The 23226-nt window shown below is 36.2% G+C and overlaps 1 protein-coding gene across 2 annotated transcripts in view; it reads left to right on the top strand.

Annotated features, from left to right (window-relative positions):
• The window catches only part of TBC1D22A (TBC1 domain family member 22A), a 141837-nt gene that overhangs the window by 11203 nt on the left and 107408 nt on the right, over nucleotides 1–23226 (top strand). For both annotated transcript variants that reach the window (XM_015851951.2, XM_015851943.2), the window contains exons 5-8: nucleotides 10244–10314; nucleotides 16004–16132; nucleotides 17017–17079; nucleotides 20728–20842. In XM_015851951.2, coding sequence (XP_015707437.1) covers nucleotides 10244–10314; nucleotides 16004–16132; nucleotides 17017–17079; nucleotides 20728–20842 — 378 coding nt within the window. The remainder of the gene's footprint in view (nucleotides 1–10243; nucleotides 10315–16003; nucleotides 16133–17016; nucleotides 17080–20727; nucleotides 20843–23226) is intronic.

Genomic DNA, 23226 nt, shown 5'->3' on the forward strand with positions numbered 1-23226 from the left:
TTTACTTTGTGGGTTCGCCTGTAGAGTTTATTTCTTAGTGGGTTTAGTATCTCTCCCATTTACCTTTGTTTTCCTAATCTTCTGTTCACTTGCTTTCTCTTACATTCTAACATGAACCTCATCTTCTGCTCCTCCAACTCTCTACAAAAAATACCTAACAAGTCATACTTTCCTGCTTCCTTCTAGCAAAGGTCCTAAGAGGGGTCTTAGCATATATTTAGAACATTTGCTTGGACTTTATTTTCTGGTTTCTGCATGCATTCAGAATAACTCTTTGTTCCATTGAGAAGATTAAGGTCAGTGTTTGCCTGAAAAAAATTTAATGAAGCTCCTAACAGAGCTATTATTCATTTTGGAAACCAGTTGCTGTGGTTGCCATAGTAATAACAAGCCCTTTATTAAAGCTTTTTTTTCTATATGTTCCGCCTGCATTACAGTGTGCGGTTGGGGGAGCTGCAGTTCCATGAGTCTGTGATCTTGAAAGAATTTTCCAGCTTTGTATAGTTAAATTATCCAAGGTATTTGTGTTATAGGAACATAAAACATGTAAATCTAGTTTATCATATCTGTTGTGGAATTGTTCATGCAGGCCATCGCTTCATGTAGCCGATTACAGTAACCTCAGTTAAATAACAGCTGTATCAAAAATGAATAATGTCCATAGGGAAATTTAGAACCCCTTTAATATCTCATGATTTATTTTTATTTATTTATTTTTAACTGGTGGAATGATGAACACGTCGTTCCAAGAGAAATACTTGCAGGCTTTGTTGTTTCCCCATGTGTTTGTTAGTTGTGATGGGTAGTAGCTGCAGTAATAGCTCTCGGGGTTAGAAAGCTTGTAAAAAGTGTGTTTTCTTTATATAATGCCCTGTGAAATACTTATGGAATATGAAGAATCTTTACATAAGCTACTCAAAAACATTTTTGTTTTCTGAAATGAATTATGCCAATTTGAGACATTTATGTACAGTGTTTTTATCCCTTCATAAAAAGACCTCCAATCTCAACAGTGCTTCTGCAAATTAAATGCTGCCTCATAAGCAGAAGTGCCAATTGGCTCATGGTAGTAAATGGAGAGATGTTTTTTGATGTAAAATTTGTGGGGTTTTATAAATGTATTGATTAGTTACAGAATTACTTAAAATGATGGGTCAGCCCAAAGAAGGAGCACTAATGGGGCTTCACAGTGTTGCTTCAGTAAGTGAAGGGAGTGAGACAGTTTTCATAAAGAGTTTTACAAATATTGCTCTAATTTCACCTCTGAACCAATAGCTTAAACTTATTTCTGTATTTGCACCTTCACCACGTTGTCATGTCTGTTATGAGAATTTTTTTGCAGCTGCTCGTTTTGGAGATAATAAAATAAGTTACTTTGATATTCTGGAATTTTGTTCGTTTTATTGAAGCAAGGATATTTCACAGTGCTATTTTAATTGAAAATATATGCCTGATTTGTAGGTGGCATTAAAGCTCTGTGAAGAAATCCTATGCTGGGGAGCATGTTTTCAGCTCATAACTGTGACAACTAATTCCCTGGCAAGTCTGTATGGGAAAGGCGTTAGTATAACGACAATAAATTTAAATTATGCTTCAAATAGGGATAATCTAACATTTCTACCAATGACAAATAATTTAATGCTTAATTAGATATTAAATAGAGAACAAGTTTTTAATGTAAGTACATTTCCTTGGTGCTCTCTAAGTGTTGGTTGGGGTTGGATTTCTTCTAATACCTAGATTTGAAGGGTTGCTGACTGTGAGGTGTACATGCAGTCATACGGGCTTTTTACAAGATATGAATTTCCAAGTTTGAGAACTACACTTTCACATCTGTGCTGCTGTACTGCTGTGCTCAAGACAACAAAAAGCAGTGATTAAAATCTGATTACTGTTGCTTTTTGGAATTTGTTTGATCAGGGAAAGCTTATATGCTAACATTAAGCCAGTATTTATTAATTTTATTCTAGGTACAGTATGTAATTTCCCTTCCTTTGGGTATTGTTTAACCCTTTGTCCATGTAGTTACTTTTTATTCTTCTAAAATGCAGTTGAAATTCTTTGGTATTTGTTTAAAGGTAATTAAACCCCACTTATGGTTTTGGAGCATGCTGTACTGTAGAATCTTAAATTTTAAAAGGCATTTTACTAATGTGCTGTTACTGAGAAAACTAAGACCTGGTGACACTTGTTTCTAAGCAGAATTGTTTCTCTAAGTTATGGAGAGGTTAATTTATTGGTGAAGTCAGACTGGCCATGTAAAGGGGTGAAAATGAAGCAGTAAACGAATGCTGAAAGCTAAGCTGGGGTAGATATACTTGCTGAAGTTAAGTCCTGTGATATTAATACGGGTTGGTGCTCTAGTATTACTAAAATGAGAAGAGAGGGGAAAAAAACAACCCAAAATGTCAAGGATTAACTGTAAGAATAAAATAGTGGGAGTATTTTGGTAGGCTTGCTGTTCCAGCTGTGCCATCTGACTTTGTTTTTCAGTTTGCCTGCTTCTTCTTAACACCTTATTTTTGGTGTCTTTACATTAGTTGGAATTCATTCTCGTTATTTTTGCACCATTCATTGATGTTCATCCTTCTGTTTTGTGAATCTGTTGGAATCAAGTCTTGTTTGTGGGAAAGGGCCACATTTTTCAGGAAAGGAAGGAAGTGAAAGTTTTGGTGGATGGTTTGAAGGGGACACAGCTTCACCATGGAGACAGCTGACACAGGTTAGAAAAGCAGTGCTTCAGTTTGCCAGCCTTTATGTATGTTTGCTTCCAGATACATGCTATCTGTAGTATAAGCAGCTATGAGCTCTTGAGTATTTTTGCAACTGTGAGATGTGTCACAGGTTACTGAGCTTCTGAGGCCGTCAGGAGCTGCGTAGCTCTGGTGATAGCGTTCAAGGCTGGGTATTTGAGCATGCACAGATGAATATTTGCTGTAAGAAGTCATGTTATCATTTATTATAATACAACTTCAGTTTTACTGAAACTTCACTACTTGTGTACACCTCAGATGGACTTTCTGTTTCAAGGTACTGTAGAATGTGAAAGGACTTAGCACTGCTTGATGGGAAAGCCTTCAATAGAAGACAAGGGAGGAAAAGGGAAGAACCAAGTGTTTAAAAGGAAAGTTAATGCAGACTGGATCAAAATATTGTAGCAAAGAGCCAGTTTGCAGACTGGAACATACTATTTTAGTTTTAAGATATAAACAAAGTGATCATAATGATTTTATGCTTCTTCTTAGATTGTTTTTTAGAAGAGACTCATATCTCAAGTTGGGTATAAATGCAAGTACTTCAATTACATATTATCATGTGAAATTACCAAATGATCTGATGGGAAATTTTTAAGGATAAAGCACATCTTATGCTTACGTTTCAAATGAAGCATGCATGTAATTAATGTATTTTAACAGTGTTATTAGAACCTAGCTTCACTGCCAGTTTTTCATCTGAAATGGCATTTTGTATCTATGCTTTGGTTTGTTTTTCTCTTGTTACCAGAGGCATATTTATTGCATGCTGCAATAGTCATGTTAATACTGAGTGACTTTAGAGTATCTTTTTTCTCCCCCTTGCTTTTGTTAGGAAGGACAAGACTTCCCTTTTCTTCTTCTTCTTTTTTTTTTTCTTCTCCTCCTGTTCGGATGATGTTAAACCTTCAAGGGAAAGCGTAATGTGAATTGATGCCTTAACAATTGCAATGCACCGGAGTCAGACTGTATGCTTTTTGGGTAATAAGCATGAAAGCTTGCTGTTACACCTGATAAGAATTCATGCGTAACCTCTTTCAGTTGTAATGTGTGCTATTTGTCACTTGGAGAATGCTTGTTGAGCTGGCTTTAATGAAAAATTACAACCAGAATTGTATACATTTTTGGAATAACCTGAGATTCTGGAATTTTGGAAGTCTGAAATACAATAGCAGCCATTGTTTGCATGAAAGTGGGGTTATTACATATAAGGGCTAATGGTGTATGATGAAACTAACTTAAATCTCTATTGTGCAATAATCTGTCTAACATCCTGTACTGAAAGCATTTGCCATTCCTCTTATGAAAGCAAAAACAGAAATAAATGCCTTGAAAAAAAGTCAGAAGGATTTTGTACGACATGACAACAAAGTAGAGATCATTTTAAGATAATAAAGATTATTAAATGCAAGAAGACAGCCTCCAAGAAAGTTAATTTCTATCTCAAATAAGGAGAGTAGAACAGAGTATCAATCCTGTCAGTGCATGGAGATGCTGCTAGCAAAGCTGGAGTCAAACACCTTGCAAAATATTTGAAGCTTGTAGTTGATTATTTTCCCAAATGTGTTTGGAGAAAGAACACAGGCAATTGTTTTGTAGGCCCAGTAGACAATCCAGGTGTAAAAAGAGCATGAAGAGAGGAGGATACTGTAGCAGAGAACCATAAACAGTTATGTTCAGCATACGTTCAGCTTTTTACTCCCAAATCCTACGCTGTGGAGGACTATTCCAAGGATCAGTTTCAAATTAAGTTCTGTGCTGTAAACCAGAGTGCTTTTATTTCCCACTTGGGGAAAGAATAAGACCTTTGAAAATCAGTGTCATAGGATATGCATGTTTGGAATGATAAGACAAAGCTCTCCTTACTTGAAGGTAATTTATGTTTGTTGCAGAATAGTGTCTGAAACAAAAGTGATTTCTCTTAGAACTTGTTGAAATATTGTGCCGTTTCTCCTTTTTCTTTAAGGAATGTTATTTCAGTGAGGACTACAAGCATTTATTTATTTTTATTTTAGAAGCAGATGTTTCATTTGAAACTGTGCTATATTTTATACCCTTAAAACTATTCTTATTCTGAACATGCAAGGAAAGCTCAGCTGTATCATGGAATTTCTATTTATAGTCTTACTTGAAAAAGTAATATTTCAATTCGTTTGCATGGTTCCAGTCTTCGGTCTTAAATGAGTTACCTAACAGTATGTGGTATCTTCGTCCTGGGTTATTTGTCACTGATTTCATATGCTCTGCATTATCTCATTCTGACAGTACACTCACATTTTTTTTTCTTGTTTTTGCTTGTGTTTCTTTATGCAAAAGAGGGTATACATATATGCATATCTGTGTATGTGTGTGTATATGTATATATATACACACACATACACAGACAAATATATATATATATTGTTTTTAGAGATCGGTACCCATGTTTGTGCTGGGTTTTTAGATTTCTACAACTGGAATAGAGTTGAGAGAGAAGAAAAAAGTAGCGATGTGAAGGATTAGAGAGCTTAATGCAATACAGTGAGAATAAGAAATTGCATAAAAACAATAAAAACAGTTTCACAGTTTATTTACTTCTACTTTCTATTTACTGTATGTGCTATGCTTAGTACATATTTGTAAACAGTGTGTTGTTGAATCAGTAGCTAAAACTGAAGCTTTAGCAAAATGATTTTGTGAAGAAGCTGTGAATGAATGCACAGGATCTGTTTCCTTTTTGACAGCCTACCAGTAACACAAATAAGTTAAAACAGGTGAAACAAGTGTATTCATGGATACTGCAGGAGGACTAGTGGAGTGGTACGGTGTGCAGCTGGAGACCACCTGCTACTGAAGACTTAAGGCCCTTAATTCCCTTTCATAAAAGCTAACACTGGAGCTTATTATCATGTTCCAAGTTAGAGAGGAAATGCATGTTTGATTTTTAGATATTGTATTTAGTTAAGGCTTATTTTCTTTTTTTTTTTATTCATAAAGTGTGCAAAATACCATACTTCTGATATTGTCTGTATTTGCCTACCTTGCCTCTGCTTGCTCTGATAGATTTTTATGCCCTTTTGGCTTTCAGATGAAAATGGCCAGCAACACTGTTACTTACGATTTAGTGCTTAGGACCTCAGGGATTTACATGGTACCAAAGCCTGGTCAGAATAGAAAGTTGTTGCAGATGTTGAATACTTGTCTGCAGCCCTAAGCTGCTGACTGTGCCTGGGTCTGAGTCTGAGCTAATTCACTAAGACATGGAGAACTGCTGGATGTGAGAGACTGCTGAACAGAACAACCACTGTGTGAGAGTATGACAGAAATTGTAACTAGTACCACATGGGGATAGTCCTTCATGAATAATTTAGGGAGAATTATGTGAGAAATGTCCAAACAGTGCCATTACTTGGAGGGGAGCAGTGATATACTTTGCTGGTCTTTTAACATTGTCCTTTCCTATGCCTGGGTGACCGTGGCAGAAATACCAAACTTAGGTATGGTGCAGTGAAACTGGGACTGCTAGGCAATGAAGTAATTTGTGTGGTATGTTAATTAAAGAAACATTGGAATTAGAGAAAGGTGAAGTAGAAGAACGATGATATCAAGTAATAGGAAAAGGAGTAAGGTAAGCAATCATTTGACCAGGTGTTCTCAGTAGTTACCTGTTGGCCATCTTTTGTTAGATTATTGACAGCAAAATCAGACCTGTTAAGACCATACCATGTAAGTCAAACTTGCTTTGGCTGTCAGGAGGACTTCAGTGTGGTATTTCTCGGTTGATAAGGGAACACTGGGATGGACGTGTTGAAAATCCTGAAATCACTGTGTTGGTGCTTGTTCCAGGACTGTTGTGGCAGGCTTGACTCCTGTGAGGGTAGAGAGGCCTTGCAGGCCAGAAGATCGGAATTGCATGTAAATCAGATTAATAATTCTGTTTTTTGCTTGCATAAGCAAAATTACCCAAACTGATATGATCTTAAACTGTAGAATAGGAGTTTGCATTTTGTCCTCTAACCTTGATCTTTATGTCAGACACCAGTCACAAAGCTGTCTGTTTCTGCTCTTTAGAATGCAGAGGCTTTGTTTTAACTCAGGCTTACTGGATAAATTTCTGTATGTGGCCAAAGATCAAAATCTTCTGAAGATAATCTCTTAATAACTCCATAATGTAATGATTTCTTTGTTGATCAGGAAAGAAATTTCTTTCTTTCCTGTTCTGCTTCCTCCCTACTCTTCCCTGTGTCTTTCCCTTCAAAAAAAAAATTAGTTCCTCAGTGATAATCCTGGAGAAGCAAAAAAGCCTGCTCCAAATGGTAAGGTACTCAGACTTCTGTTTTAAAATGGCTACTTGTTCTTCATTTTCTCCCAATGTTTTCTTTTTTTTAAAAGATTCCTTCAGTAGTCCATCTGCTTTTCTCTGCAACTATACTTAATGAAGCTTGTTCCTGTCCAGCTGTGCTCCGTATCACAGTCTTGCTGTGTGTCATGACAGAGCTGTTGGTGTGCTTTTTTTCTGTTTGTTTTTCTTCCCTATCTAGTGCATTCTTGGATTTTCTTCAGAATCCATCTGTGGCTGTTCTCCTGTTGTTCGTGACATCCAGTAGTCTCTTCCTTTAGAACTGCTTTAACATCAGCCCTTCTCTGAAATTTTATCTTGAGCGTATGATCCTGAGTACTGCTACAGGAAATTCAGTATCAGTAAAATTCAAGAATCACTTTTTATTGGAGAATATATGTAAATATTTCCCTTTGAATCCTTTGTGTTTTCAGTGTCAGCGTGTTTCCAGTATATTTGCTGTTCTAACCTGTGATGTAGTATGTTCAATTTACACTTCACCTTCTTAATCAGTGTTTACAGAGTCTGTTCAGGTTCTGCTTTCGTTGTTACTTTAACAGTCTCACACTGTAGAGTAGTATCATATTTTTTTGGTGTTACTGCTCTTTTGCTCATCCCGTAGTTTTCCAGTGCCCATAAAATCTTATAAATGAAGAACAAGGGAAGAGTTTGCTGGGATTCCTTGGAGTTTTGTTACAAGCATGCTTTTTGGGTTTCTTCTACCCATTCATATTTTCTGTTCAGAAGTACTGTGTGCTTTTGAAGGCATATGATGATTCTGATGATATTTTGCTTCAACTCACTGCTTTCCTTGATTTTGAAACAATGCATACACTTTGTATGCATTTCAGTAAGCCATGGAAAAATAATATATTTATACTCTACTGCCTAGTGGTTAAAACCCCCCACATTCTTTTCTTTATTTTTTACTGTGTTCAGAGGGAGAAGTAACAGAAGTAACAGAAAGAATAGTTGTACTCAATAACTCTCAAGCTGATGGTTAAAAATGAATGAATTTTATATTGTAGTATAAGAAAGCTACTGCAACATTATGTATGATGCATACTTGCTTCCTAAGATTAAATTCTTTTCTAGGTTGCGACAAATCTTTTTAAAACAAAATACATTCAAAGAATAATCATGTTTACAATCACATTCACATTTGATTATTTTCTTTCAAAAATTATTGGGTAAACAGAGAGAGATGTGGCAGCAAAATTGCCCATGATGCAAAGTTACCTTAGAATGTAATCCCCTAGTGATAAATTTATGAGAACCCTTTCAAAAAACAAAGACAACAACAACACCCACAAGACCCAAACTGTCAAGATAGAACTTTCTGGTGAGACGTTATTGCAGGACAAGTATGTGCAAAGTTAAATAAAGATAATGGAGCTTGGTGGGGGGAGAACAACACCAGACGAACAAAAGAACCTGCAAAATCTGTTGTCTAGACTTCAGTTTTAGAAGCCTTGCCAGTAATGCAGTATTTCATTGTTACTGATAGAAAACAGCCAAACTGGAGTGAGGTGGTGTGACATCAGAAATGACTGCATTGAGCTGAATCTTTTGTGTCGTTAATAGCTCTGGTGTATCTGTATGTTGCTGATATACCGACTTTTTACATTATTTTGTCATTGTGAAACAGAGTAGGATTTTATTTTTCCAGTTTTTGTTACAGCCTGTAAATCACTGAAAGGCAGGGAACATTTGGACTTCTTGAATTTGTTTTTTTATTCCTTCCAATTCACATTCTTAATTTTAAAAACATCTGTGATCCAAAACAAACAAACAAAAACCCTTTTATTGTTACTGTTTGTTATAAGAAAGCAAGTAAGCGTGCTTGTGCAATGCACAGTTAAGTTGTGGAGCACTTTGTCGTGGGATATTGCTGGTGCATAATTATAAGGGGGTACAAAAATCATTAGACGAGCTCTGGAATTTGGGCCTCAGCATTTAGTGGATTAGTGAAGGTACTTTTCCACGATGGAAGAATCTTTAGCTTGTTGGAAGTCAAAGAAGTCACTTCACATTTGTTGTATCATTATACCTTTTCCTTTAATGTTTGATATTCAAGTCTTTGATTTGCACATGGTGCAATTTTTTCTTTAGTGATACTTGATACACTATTCCTAAATTGATACCTATCTTGCTGGTAAACCTCTGAATAAAGTTTGTATTGATAGTAAAAGAACAAACAAAAACACCTTCATTTATGTGTTTTTGCTTTAACCAATTATCACCTTGTTCTTTAATTTTTTTCTTCTATTATAAAGATACAAATTTGTTATTTTAAAAACAAAACTGCGTAATACACTTGCTGTACAAGTTCTTATTCTAATTACTTTGCTCTGTGCTTTATTTCTTTTTAAAAACTTATTTGAAGTACAGTATCTGGAAAACATATTCACTGGAATATACATAGTGAATTTAAAAATACAGAACTGATTGGAATAAATATATTAAAAGAAATGCATAATTTTGTTATTCTGAGTTCTTTGGCATGTTAATAATTTGAACTTGTTTTTACCTTAATTTTCTGTTCCAAGTAAGAATAGAAGAGCTATTATCTCAAGTAGATACCTTAAGAATATTGTTTCATAGTGACGCTTTAAGGCATCTTTTGTCTTTACATTTTAAATGTTTTTTCTGTAACTTCTTTTCCCACCACAATAAACAGATTTCACAAAAAATGTGTGAAATCTCACAGCTTGCTTTAGCTGGTTGTGCCACCTGATGAAGAGCTTTTGAGAAAGGAATACAGCATGCAGATGAAGATATAACATTGAACTCAATTCCAGCATGCAAACATACAGTATATTCTGCTTATGTAACTGCAAATCTCATTTTTAATTAGGATCTGTATAAGTTATTATACAATGAAGCTGAATCTGTCTTGCATATTAATATATGGCAAGTATGTTTAAAAGAACTGGGCAGTAATTCAAAAAGCTACCTCATCACGCAGAGCCTGTTATCACAGTTATCCCTACGGGAAGTAATTATCCACTGTCTTATTAACTCTTTAGAATTGCCATATAATTTGATTTCACTCAACTTCATAAGAAGACATAATTAATGTAAACAGCTTTTCACTAATTTGAATATATCTGTGTATGTTGATAATCATTTTTTTTTCTTTAGTTATCATAAAATACTTTTCTCTTAATAGAAGAATTACGGAAATTGAGTTGGTCTGGAATTCCCAAACGAGTTCGTCCCATTGCGTGGAAGCTTCTTTCAGTAAGTTTTACTTATGTCTTTTTGTTTAGCAGTAATGGCTTTCTTTGGGAATTTCAAATATTTTTGCTTGTGCTGTAATCCATCAGTAATACTTGCAACTATTGTCTTGTGGCTGAACTGTAATAAAAGTTCTGTTCTTTGCTCAATTATAAGATAAATTTGTCAAAGTGAAAGGAGGAGAATGAGAAGTGGTAATAAATCATGCCAGCTGTGTACTTTTATTTTCAGCCTGGCTTTCTTGAAAGCAGGATTTTTGTGATAAGTAGCCTCTTTTAACCAGATTTGAGCCAACATTGGAGACTTGAAAGACAAGTGAATTCCTCCAGTTTGCTTGAAAATAGGTATACAGTGAGGAAGCAGAGGCTATCTGTGTCCCACAAAAGGCTTTCGTCTGGCTTGACATTACAGTAAGTACTAGGCTCTTTGCAGGAAGGATTAGTTTTGTACTGAGGAAGAGCTGTGAAAGGAGCTTCGGTTTTGGCTGTTATTTTTTACAGTAGTTTAAGATGAACAAATCCGAACAGCTGTGATCAGTTACCGTGTGGCACTGAATCTCCTGCTCTCGGGCTCAAGTCAGTTCAGGGAACCAAGCTGCTTGAAAAGCTGATCACTTGTGATTTAACCGCCAGTTAACCCAACTTATCCCGGGACCTCGACTGTCTCGATGAGAGAGACATAATAGATGCCATGAAGTCTTCTCTCAATTTATTGCTGCGTCACACTCCTTGTATACCATCCTAAATCCCATGCAGATGCGTACACCTGCTATGCAAGACCCGATGCATGCGGGAGAACCTATACACACACCTACCTAAATCCCCCGTCCATTAACTCTTAACTTACATGCCTAACTCAGCTATTCTAGAACACTCCATCTACTCAGAACTACTGTATGCACTCAGAAATCCTTACAAAGACAACTTAGTACCCCAACACACTTTTTTGCTGTTGGCTCACTGTGTGCTCCTCAAAACCTCATCTGGGGTTCCTCATTGGAGGCGGGAGGAGTTTGGAAGTGCAGTAGCTTGGGAGCAGATTAGAATACCGTGGAGCAGCACACTTGAGTGCTTCAAACAAGGCAGCGTAGGGGAGCTTATGGGTTCCTGGGGTTTGTTGGGTTTGGTGTTGCAAAAGTGAATCTCATTATTCCGTTGTTTGTGCTGTGTTTATAAAAGGCTATATTGTGAAAATACTGTGTATTCCCGGCAGGAATATTTCTGGTATCAGTCTTTTCAGCTATAAAACTTGTCATGGTAAGTGGTTGTGTGTGTTAGCTGTTTTTTTGTACAAGGCTGAGAGAACTTGCAAAAATGTTTGTATTAAAGAGAAGCAAAAATCTTGTGCTCTCTGCTCCCCAGAGACTGTGACACTTTATCAGCAAATCTTCATGCATTTAAGAACTCTTTAAAATTCTGAGTTACATACACAACAGTTTAACACTATTGAATTTTTCAGAGAGTAGACTTAAATAGCTTTGCTTTTTATAGAATAAATTCAACAGGGAACGTGAAGTATTTATTTCGCATTGAGTTTGATTTCCAGTGACTGAAAGAGTCTGTCTTGCTAATGAGTTCCACTAAATTTGCAGCTTAGTTCCGATGATGCTAAATGTAGTTGCAGCTTCTTAACGGCAAATATTCAATGGTAACTGAGATTAAGCATGCAATGTACAATATATTTTAATTTTGCTTCTAAAGTTGTCCAACATTAGACAACTTCATTTGCTTATTTTTTAATTTAGGATGTCTGTTGTGAAATATTCAGTCAAAAATTTATGACTAACTCCAAAATTGACTTCAAAGCCTGATAAGCTGAGGCTGAAGGGTAGGTTAAGTTCTGAATAATAGCATGAAAATGTTTGGTTAAAACATTTTCTCAAAGAGGAAAGATATGAAAATCGATATAATGCTGAAAAGTCATTGCTATCATGTCTACTGTTAACAGTTTGTAAATACGCATGATTTATTTCTAAAGCATAAGAAAAAAAACCCAGACATTGTGTCCCTAAACAGCAAGCAGAATTGTTCAGGCCCACGGTTCTTTTGAATAGCAGTTATGACTGCATTTGGAGGGAATTTGGTAGATAAATACTAGTTTATGCCTGATGACGTGTTAGCATCCTTACTAAGTTTTTAAAGTGAAGTGAGTGAGAAGCAGAATGTGTCCTTTTGAAAGATGACTTCAGTCTTTGAAAAGGAGTAATGGCAAAAAGTCGGCTGAGGAAAAAAATTGGTATCCTTGGAACAATCACATTTGATCTCACAAATGAATTCTTTTCTAATGGAGCTAAGATATCTTACAGGGGAAAAAAAATCAAACTGTTGAGAATAAATGTGAGGCAGAATTCAATATTTAACTAAGTTCAGAGCACTGGGACAGGATATTAAATGTCATTCTGAATCTTGAGGCAAAAGTTAAGCGGATGCAATTTAAAAATAGCTGGAATTAGATGCAAGTCAGTACATCTTAAAAGAAATGGTTTTGCTAAAGGAAAGTGTGTGATAAGTTATCTATAGTGCAATATTTGTAATTAATTTCTTGTCATAAGAAGAAATTATAATACACGGCATACTTTTAATTATTTTAGTACAGAGATGTTTACAGAAGTCTATTGATACTCTAGTGTGTGGGTTTTAATTTTACTGTTTTTGGCAGAGCAGTGTAGAAATGGGATTTGATGTTGGATTGTTGGAGAAGAGTAGTGAAATCAAAGTATTTATCCTCAGTGTATTTGCTTCTATTGTATAATCAGCAATTCTAGCATGTTACATTTACTCTAAATCCCTTTTTATTTGTCATGCTAAGGACTGAGTGGGAATGTTGTTTTGATAGCTAAATGCATAGCATTGTATCAGTTACTTGTACTGGCTTTGGCACACCGTGTGAGTGCAAGCATATGCCGTGGTTCTAGCATCACAGAATGGCTTGGGTTGGGAGGAACCTTAAAGATCATCAACTATAAACCCCACTGCTGTGGGCAGCAGCTCAGGATGCCCAGGACCTGCACAACCAGAGATGAGGCGCTCACAGCTTCTCTGTGATTTCTCTGAATGTTCTGCGATGTTATGAGAATTTAAGGAATTATTCTTTCTAATAATGAAAATCGTGGTTGAAAAAAGTTCTTTCCTTTGCTTTACTGATTACTATTAGTGTGCTGATGCCTGAAAATATGAAAGAATTTTTGTAATACTGGCAAGAAATAATTTAACTTGACATGAATAGAAGATATGAATCTTTTTTTTTTCACTTGGGTGGCTTGACCTCTATTAAAGCCTTTTATGCTTACAGTGATTCTTCTCCAAGATTTATTTTTCAAGTCTGCCATTTATGTAAAATGGTTTTTTTTTTGTTTTTTTTTTTAATTTTAATTTTTGTGATGTTATGTTTGAAATCGAACTACACACAGGAAGGCATCAGTTGTTCTTGAATGTTAAAGAAACCTTTTGGAAGCTGGTACCATGGTTTCACCAAGGGCAGATCTTGCCTGACCAGTCTGGTGGCCTTCCGTGATGGAGTGATGGTTTCGATGGATGGGGGAGGAGCAAGGGATGTCATCTACCTGGAATTCTGTGAAGCCTTTGGCATTGATTCCTTACCACATCCTTCTCTCTAAATTGGAGAGGTGTGGGATTGAAGGATGGACTATTTGATGGATTAGGAAGTGTCTGGCTGGACACAGTCAAAGGTTGTGATTAATGATTCTGTGTAAGGGTGGAGGCTGGTCACAAGCTGTGTCCCTGAGGGGTCGGTCTTGGAACTGGTGCTCTTCAACGTCTTCATCAGTGACACAGACAAAGGCATCAGGTGCATCCTCAGCAAGTTTGTGGATGACACCAAGCTGGGCGGTGCAGTTGATACATTGGAGGGAAGGGAAGCCATCCAGAAGGACCTGGACAGGCTGGAGAAGTGGGCCAGTGTGAACCTAATGAGGTTCAACAAGGTGTATAATCAGGTGCAGGGTGTTTCACCTGAGCCGGGGCAATCCAGGTGTTTGTACAGGCTGGGTAAAGAACCCCTTGAGAACAGCTCTGCAGAGAAGGACTTGGGGGTCCTGGTGGATGAGAAGCTGGACATGAGTCAGCAGAGTGAGATTGCAGCCCAGAAGGCCAACTGTGTTCTGGGCTGTATTAGAAAAGGGGTGGCCATCAGGGAGATGGGGGTGACTGTCCACCTCTACTCAGCTCTTGTGAGGCCACATCTGCAGTACTGCGTCCAGGCCTGGGGCCCCCAGTATGGGAAGGACATGGAGCTCTTGGAGTGGGTCTGGAGAGGGCTGCTAAGATGAGCAGAGGGCTGGAACACCTCTTCTATGAGGAAAGGTTGAGGGAACTGGGCTTGTTTAGCTTGGAGAAGAGAAGGCTCTGGGGAAACCTCATTGTGGCCTTCCAGTGCTTGAAGGGAACGTATAAACAGGAAGGGGAAGAGCTGTGGACAGTGATAGGACAAGGGGGAATGGTTTTAAACCGAGACAGGATGTTTAGGTTAGATATTACGAAGAAATTTTCCACTCAGAGGGTGGTGACACACTGGAACAGGTTGCCCAAGGAGGTTATGGATGCCCCATCCCTGGAGGCATTCAAGGCCAGGCTGGATGTGGCTCTGGGTAGTCTGGTCTGGTGGTTGGTGACCCTGCACACAGCATGGGGGTTGAAATCAGATGGTCATTGTGGTCCTTTTCAACTCAGGCCATTCTACGATTCTATGAGTGTTACTAGTATATTCAGTTTATATAATAGCATTTAATAGCAACGGTAATTCTTTTCATAAGCTGACAAAATAGTCATTTGAGACTGTTCTGAAGTCAGGGAAGGTTGTGAGCCTAGAAACAGAGATCGAACTGGGCAGAAGAAAATGAGAATGGATTTTTGTGGGAGGATGGGATCTTCAGATAGACTGGAAATGAGTTCATTGAAGGACAATTTGGATATACAGTTGCATTAAGTACTACATATAAGCTGCATATCTGATATACAACTTCCTTAGTATGACTGGACCTTGTGGAAAATAATATTTCTTAACTACTCTTAGGAAACAACTAAGGCAGTATGTTCTAATGAGCTTATATCCAGGAGTCCAGTTTGTGCTGAAACGTTTCATAATCTCTAGATGAAATGAAAACTTGTAATTATTTTAGTATCTGAAACAGTGAGTTAAAGTAGCTGGAATATTTTGATGCTTTTGAATAAATACACCATTATATTATGATTTTAACTATAATTTGAACAAGTATATTTGTGAATGTATATCGTTCATACTTTAAAGCAACTCCTCTATGTATTTTATTGAAAAATTGAATACAATTCTTCAAATAAGGGCCTCGTGGAAATGCAGAAATTAATGAAGTCATGTAGCTTTACATTTCTCTGAAATTATTTGTTTTGAACTTTCTTTATTTGGAAGGGAAGCATCTCAGAATTCTTGATGAGACATTGCTTGGAAAGATGAAAAACTTGAAATATATTATTAAAAAAAATGTGAGTTGTTTTTGTAAGGTCTTGGTTCCTGAACTTTTGTATTCAGTTACAATGATTAGAAAACTGATTTCCTGAGTTATTATTCAAACCAAAATAGGACTGCATTGTACTGCATTTGTTCATTAGCTTTCCTGTTGCATATAATCAAATGCTAACCGTTCTTTTTGTGAAGCGAAGAGTAAGGTCTTTTTCATTTCTTCTTTTTTATTTTTCAGGGTTATCTTCCTGCAAACGTGGACCGAAGGGAAAGCACTTTACAAAGAAAACGAAAAGAGTATTTTGCGTTTGTTGAGCAATACTATGACTCCAGAAATGATGAGAGTCATCAAGATACCTATAGACAGGTAGAACATCTACTGAATTACCTCCTATCTATGTTAAATCTGTTAAAGAGCTTACAGGGATTGTTTTTGAAATTTACTATTGTATTTATTTATTTCCCTAAGCTTACTTGATAATCAGATGGTCTATCAATTGCTTTCCTACATTTTGGTAGCAAAATTAAGTCTTTCTCGTAATATGAAATATTTTGGATTGATTCTTAAAATAGTAGATTTTATGTAATGTTAGCTTTTGTCCTGCCATGCTGCATGGCTATACCATTTACTCTGTTCCATTTAAGATAGAATAGGGATTTCAAAGCATTCATTTCTTCTGGCCCTCCTTCAGATGGCTGAGAAGATAGTATAGCATTGACTGTTCTTTACTGTCTCCTTATTCCTCCTTAAGAAGTTGAAACTGTATGATCTGTAATTAGCGTAAGCGTGTCCAAATTTGTTGCCTTCCCAGATGAGCAGATAACTTTTTTTCAAGTTTTGCATCAAATAATTTGCATCTCCAAGTACTGACCTAAGCAGTCAACCTTACCTTAGACTTCCTTAGGACTGATTAAATCCATGTTCAGTAGTGTCAGTTGCACATGGCTTTACATAAATGTATGTTGTTAGTCATAGCTACACCGAAGCAAGGATTATTGATGGTATAACTGTAATTTGCAAACAATCAGCATTTCTGTAAGGATCTTAAAATGTGAAAGGAAATTATGTTTTTTTTAATATTTTTTCCCAATTAATACTTTAAATTAATAATGACATGTTATTCCTAAAATACAGATACAGTGGGATTGTAACTAATAATGTAAAACTGTATAATTTTTTTTTTTTTTTTTTGTTATTTAAAAAGTGTGCTGTTGGCTCTTTTTACAGTATTCTTGCTTCTGTCTAATTAGATTCATATAGATATCCCGCGCATGAGTCCTGAAGTTCTAAGACTTCAGCCCAAAGTCACAGAGGTAAGAATTGTATATAAATAATGTGAGTGTTTTTTTTTTTTTTTTAAAAATGAATTTAATATTACAGTATTTATGGGTATGTGTTTGGAACTGATTCATAGCATGGTTCCTGTTTTTCTGTGTACCTGTCAAAATCCTGGAATGTCTGGAAGGATGTATCATAGAGTATCATAGGATGTTCTACTTAAAGAATTCTCTTATCTTTGAGTTTAGGAAAAATTCATTTCAAATTTGACATTGTATGGAAATAACTCATTTTTAGATATTCCTTTTACAGTCAATTTTTTTTATTTTATGGTAGTTGTGTAGATTGTAGGATGGGGGTATTGGAGGGTATGAAGCACAATGGTAGTGCTTGAGTGAGGAGCACAGGAGTTTTTCACAAAGAATTTTTCACAGAGAGGGTGGTGATGCAATGGAACATGTTACCCAAGGAGGTTGTGAATGTCCCATCCATGGAGGCATTCAAGGCCAGGCTGGATGTGGCTCTGGGCAGCCTGGTCTGGTAGTTGGTGACCCTTCATATAGCAGGGGGGTTGAAACCAGATGGTCATTGTGCTCCCTTGCAACCCAAGCCTTTCTATGATTCAATGGATAGTGTCCCTGGAAAGAGGAGGAGAGCATTGTTGAAAGTCTTTTCACATATAGTTTAATTGAGTCTGTTCATCTTCTCTGTTATAAATACTTTATTTTAAAGATTAGTGACTCTAACTGTAGGTTTAATTAATGTGAATAGTCAAAATTCAGTAGTCTGTAATTTTATGTACTTTCAATTCTGGTATTGTCTCCAATGGAATTAGGTTGAAGTAGGTGGTATATGCCTATTTCCCATCTATGCTTGCATTGTTTGGGAGAAGTAATTTTGAGGAAACAAGATTGAAAATTACTTCATAAAATTTGCTTTGCCTCTTTTATTGGTTATTTAAAGAGGAATAAAAAGCGAATTCATAGACCTTTCTTGATTAACGCTTTGGGGATTTTGGAGTTCCTCTGGGGTGGCAAAACCCACAAGAAATTCAGAAATCTGCATTTAAGCTAATGGATTCTTCTTCTTATGTATATGAATACAGTTCTTGCTGTTATCATGAATGAGAGCTAAATTCAAAAGAGAATAATTGATTGGTAATGACATCTCCTGAGATGTGGTGGTTCATACTAGAAAAGTAATTCCAGTTTCTGTTGCTGGTTTGGAAATCAAGAAGGAAACCTTTTGGGAAAGTGACTTTTTTTAATGAGTACTATTTGAACACAGTGATGAACACTGTATAGAAACTTAAATCAGGCTGCCTTTAAGGTATTCAATGCTCATTTTTTGTGATTCAAAGCCGTAAATGAAACTTCATGAAAATGAGTAGGAAATTGAAAATACTATTTTGGTGCTTATTTGTTGAATTTCTGATTAGATGCATTTGAGGATATTAAATCTGGTATGCCAATTACTAAGTGGTCCTTGCTGCTCAATAATTTACTGCTCCAAAACATTAATAACCATCCCTTTACCTTAATTTTCATATCTGGATTTTTAAAATGCTGTGGAATCCAGGGGTGTCTCGATTTGAAGTGCAATCTTTATTAGTTATCTGATTTGGAAGAAAGGGAAGGGAATGTTGGTACTGTAAATCAGAAATTGTCTTAACCTGCCTTCTTGAAAAGCACTGCTTTTATCATTTCTGCAATGAGTGTTTTGATAGGTTTTTTTTTCCCCTCATTATTTGTGTCTTTTTGAACCCCCACTACATAAGAGTTTCTAGCTAAGTAATAAGAATCGTGGCTAATGAGAGCAAGCGAGTGTTTTTTAGAAAGCACAATTGAATGCCTCTTTTTCTACCTAATCTGTTTCCCAATACTGAAACTAGGCCAAGCAAAAAAAAAAAAGTCTTAATGTCACTCCCCACTTGTGTTTAAGCTGGATGGTTCCCAGCACAATTCTTAACTATTCTCTTACATTCTCATTGATTTTTATTTCAGCTGTAGCTGTAATGGATCAGATGAGAGCTGTGCTAGGGCTTTTGTTTCGATACCCACAGAAGCTTTACACTTTTGTTGCTGTTGCCTGTGTTCATTGTACGTGGATATACAGCACTTTGCTCTTGTGTGTGCCAGGGAAACTAGGAGCTGGCAAGTTAAGGGAAGTTGGTTCTGGATGTACGTGGCAGGAGGGCAGAATTTGATACTTGGAACTGGCTTTCAAAGGGAAAAATGCAAACGTGTTCCAGCTTCAGGTAGCACATACATAAGCCTGTAAGAGATCTTTCAGACACCTGGATTTGAGTCAGATATGCCTAATCAGTTTCTTACCTGGAAATGACTGTAAAAGGGATTTGATGCTAAGGAGTAAGTTTTATTTAAATCCAATCTAGAATAATTAAATTCTTAAGCTAACAGATGCTTGAAGTGAGATTGAAGCCTACATTTCTGTTCATAAACTAAACTTCCTCTCTTTATTGTGTCCATTCTGGGTGGAGCTCTCGAAGCGCGAGCAATCATTGATTCCTGGGTTTGTAGCAAACTCTACTCAGTCTCCTCAGGGTCCTTACGAATTCTCTCAGTTCTTATTAGTACTGCATCATGGTATTGAAACTGATGTAGTCCTTTTCTTTGATGACCTCTGATGCCTCTGCTCTGCTTCCCTTCTTGTCTGCGCTCTTTTGTTTGTTTGTTTGTTTGTTTTTACCAGACTTTCTCCACAAAGAGTGAACTTTCTCTTTGTTTCACAAGGTTGTCCTTATTGAGTACTGATAATCAGGGCAGAGCATGGTGCATCTTTCACAGTGCTGCTCATCTGCAGGCCATCCAGTCCAACCATTCACCTATTACCAATAGCTCCCACTAAACCATGTCCCTCAGCACAACATCCAGTCATTCCTTGAACACCCCCAGGGTCGGTGACTCCACCACCTCCTGTGCAGTCCATTCCAGTGTCTGACCACCGTTTCTGAGAAGTAATACTTCCTAATGTCTAGCATGAGTCTCCCCTGCCGTAACTTCAGATGGTGTATGTTGTGGCCACTGGAGCTTTTGCAGTTCCTAAGAAAGATGTGGTTCAAGGAATTTAGGGGCTGAGGTTATGTGATAAAGGGTTGATTTATTTCTACATTTTCTGATTCTTTTTTCTGATGTTTTATTAAATGCTATATATGCTTCTGAAGTCTAAAACTCAGTGCTGCAGTATTAAGCAAGTGCAACTATTAAGGACTTTATTTTTTGGCGTGTAATTATAAATTCTGATTATCTTAAATACTACTTTCTGTTACTTAACAAGTATGTTATTGCACTGAGAAAATACTTGTTTCAAAGGGATATATGATCATGAGAGGATGAATTAATTTTTCTATATAATGGAGAGGAATTTTTTATCACTGAAAAAGCTCCAGTGAGTAAGTGCTGCTCTATTGTAACTGAATTACATGCAAGTCTCGTTTTAACATACACTAAAACCCTGAAAATGCTTATTTTTTTAAAGTAACTTAGAAACATAATTAATGTTGGCAGTTAATTATGAATATAATTGTTGATGTTTGCCTTTATATGTGCTACTATATTTGCAACTTTGTGACATCAAATCTGTCCTGAACTTTTCAAGTGTCTTGTTTAAAATGTGCTCACCACTTGGTAAATTATCTGAGAGTTTCTTTTATTCTTTTTCAGATCTTTGAAAGAATTTTGTTTATTTGGGCCATACGTCACCCAGCCAGTGGATATGTTCAGGGCATAAACGATCTTGTTACTCCTTTTTTCGTAGTCTTCGTTTGTGAATATATAGGTAAGATTTATCATAATACTGAGTTACAAATTGCTATTGGCTTTTGGAGCAGCACATTTGTTTTAGTATAAATAACATTTTGGAATAGTTAATTAAGGCATAATTTGGGACATCTTTATTGTAAGTATTTTTAATTATAAATCTGTATGGTTCTTTTAAAAATCTGCTGAAGGAGCGATCAGATTTTATGTGAATACTCAGTGGAGTTCTGGATTCTTTCAGATACTTGTTGAAAACCCCCCAAAACCAACAACACATCACACCCCATAAGGCTAACTGAATACTCTAAATTGATCTGTAGAAGCTGCAGGTGGAGGAGTTGTCTTTTGTCACATCTGGAAGTTAGCAAAAGGACAGTCCAGCACTTGCTTTCATCTTTATTTCTTAACCACAGGTCTGGTTAAGAAGTGCCCCATTCACCTTTCTCTTGATCCTTTTTTCTTTTTTTGATGGTTTAATTTTCTTTTTCTCTCTGTTTGGCTGTATATATAAATGTACTTTTTTTAGATTATTATTATTTTTTTTTGGTAGGAAACCAATTAAATGCTCATCTCTAAGTAGCACATTATTCATATCTTACATTTATGAATTAGTATTTAAGTCTTTATGAACATTAAATTTATTGCTGATCATTAGCAGTAATTCAGTTGGCATTTCACAACAATAGTTTGTTAACAATTTGAATATTACAACACATATAAAAGGCAAGGTTGAATAGTTAAAAAAAGGCATTGTTAAGCCAGCTTGAATTCAAACTGCTTTCCTTCTGTTTCTATTTGTTATACACACATACGATATCAGTGCTTTTATATATAAAGGAGCAATGTGTTATCTTGCTACTTCAGTGAGACTGTTTACAGTGGATTCTTCATCTTCTGCTGTCTGTCCACAAGGTACCCGTTGGTGTCTTAATCCAGATTGATTAGATTTAATGAAGGACAGCTTATCCTTGAGTGGATGAAAGACTACCCGTTTATTCATTTGTGTGGCAACACCTCTTGCATTGTTCATTTCTTATTTCATAGGGGGACATTTCATTGCTAAGCAACTAATGAGAACTACTGCTGCTTACTCCCTAATCATCTCTTAAGCAGGGTAGGGGCCCACTCCTGAGAGTACTTGCAGTTTCTGCCTTTTCTTCCCTCATTTGACAGAAAATGGGAATGTTCTTAATGATCCTAAAACAGTAGGATCTCTAGTAGACTTTAGGGTTGTTAATTGAAATAAGAAGCTCAAATGAGATGTGATTAGAGAATTGATATTCCATGTTAAATAGACCATTTAATTAATATAGTAAATAAATTTGTCTTTACCACCAACTTACGTTTGGAAACCCTGGTGACTGTAAATGTATTTGCCAGCTTGTCAGTATATCCATATAACACAGCATAGCTATATCAGTAAGTTTTCACTGAAGTGGCTGTAAAGGTGAATGCCTCTGAAAAGGTGTGAATCTCAGAAAGCTATATTCTAAAAGCTCAATTAAAAGTTCATATCTATGCAGGGAGAGCAATTCTGAATTGAACATGTTTTGTTGAATGTATAAGTGGTCATGCTGAAGTGCTAATGGCACTTATTTCCCTCAGTGATATACAAGTGATTCTAAGATTTGTCTTTAAAAAAGGTTTTCATTTGAGTCTTTCAAATATAGCTAAGTTGTACTGAGTAATCCATTCAAGACAGAATGATAAGAGTGCGCATTTTACTTAAACTTCAAATATGGATGTAAATTTTATGAAGTACCTTAAAAACTTTGAGGTATGTGGTAAAAATTTATAGCTGTTCAAAACTCAGAGTATTGTGTTTAGGTTAGATAGGAAACATGCAACACTGAACACAGTGTAGCAAAATCGTTAGCTGTTAGTGTATTCATTATTTGCTTTTGGTATTTCTTTTGTTCTTATTTTTGGCTCAGATTTTTAAGTGAGTGTTGGTGTGTACCTTAAATTGCTTTGTTTATTGATTTGCTTTGTTGTTTTTGTCTCAGTTTTACCGAAACATTTGTGTTGCTCTTCTGAATCCTGATTCATCCTGTTGAAATTAATAAAGTCTTTTATTTTGAGTTCTTTCTATAACAAACAAAACAAAACAAAAAAAGGGGATAAAAGAGATTCCAAAGGTTTATTAAAGATTAACTGCAAGTTATTATTGTTAATAATGCCTTTAAAATAAGTCTGCGCTGATTAGGTTATTTCACAGTATATCCTGTTTAGTCAACTATTCTGTTGAGATAAAAACCCTGTTTATTTCATCTTTATGAGAAATGTGAGAGGGAAATTAATCCTTCATCTCACATCACAGCTGTGCTGTACTGCAGATGTGCAAGCCTCTATTGGAAGTGTCATTGAAGAACTTTTGAAGATTGAAATACCATGTGTAGAAGC

Source organism: Coturnix japonica, chromosome 1, assembly GCF_001577835.2.
Source record: "Coturnix japonica isolate 7356 chromosome 1, Coturnix japonica 2.1, whole genome shotgun sequence".
NCBI classification, from domain to species: Eukaryota; Metazoa; Chordata; class Aves; order Galliformes; family Phasianidae; genus Coturnix; species Coturnix japonica.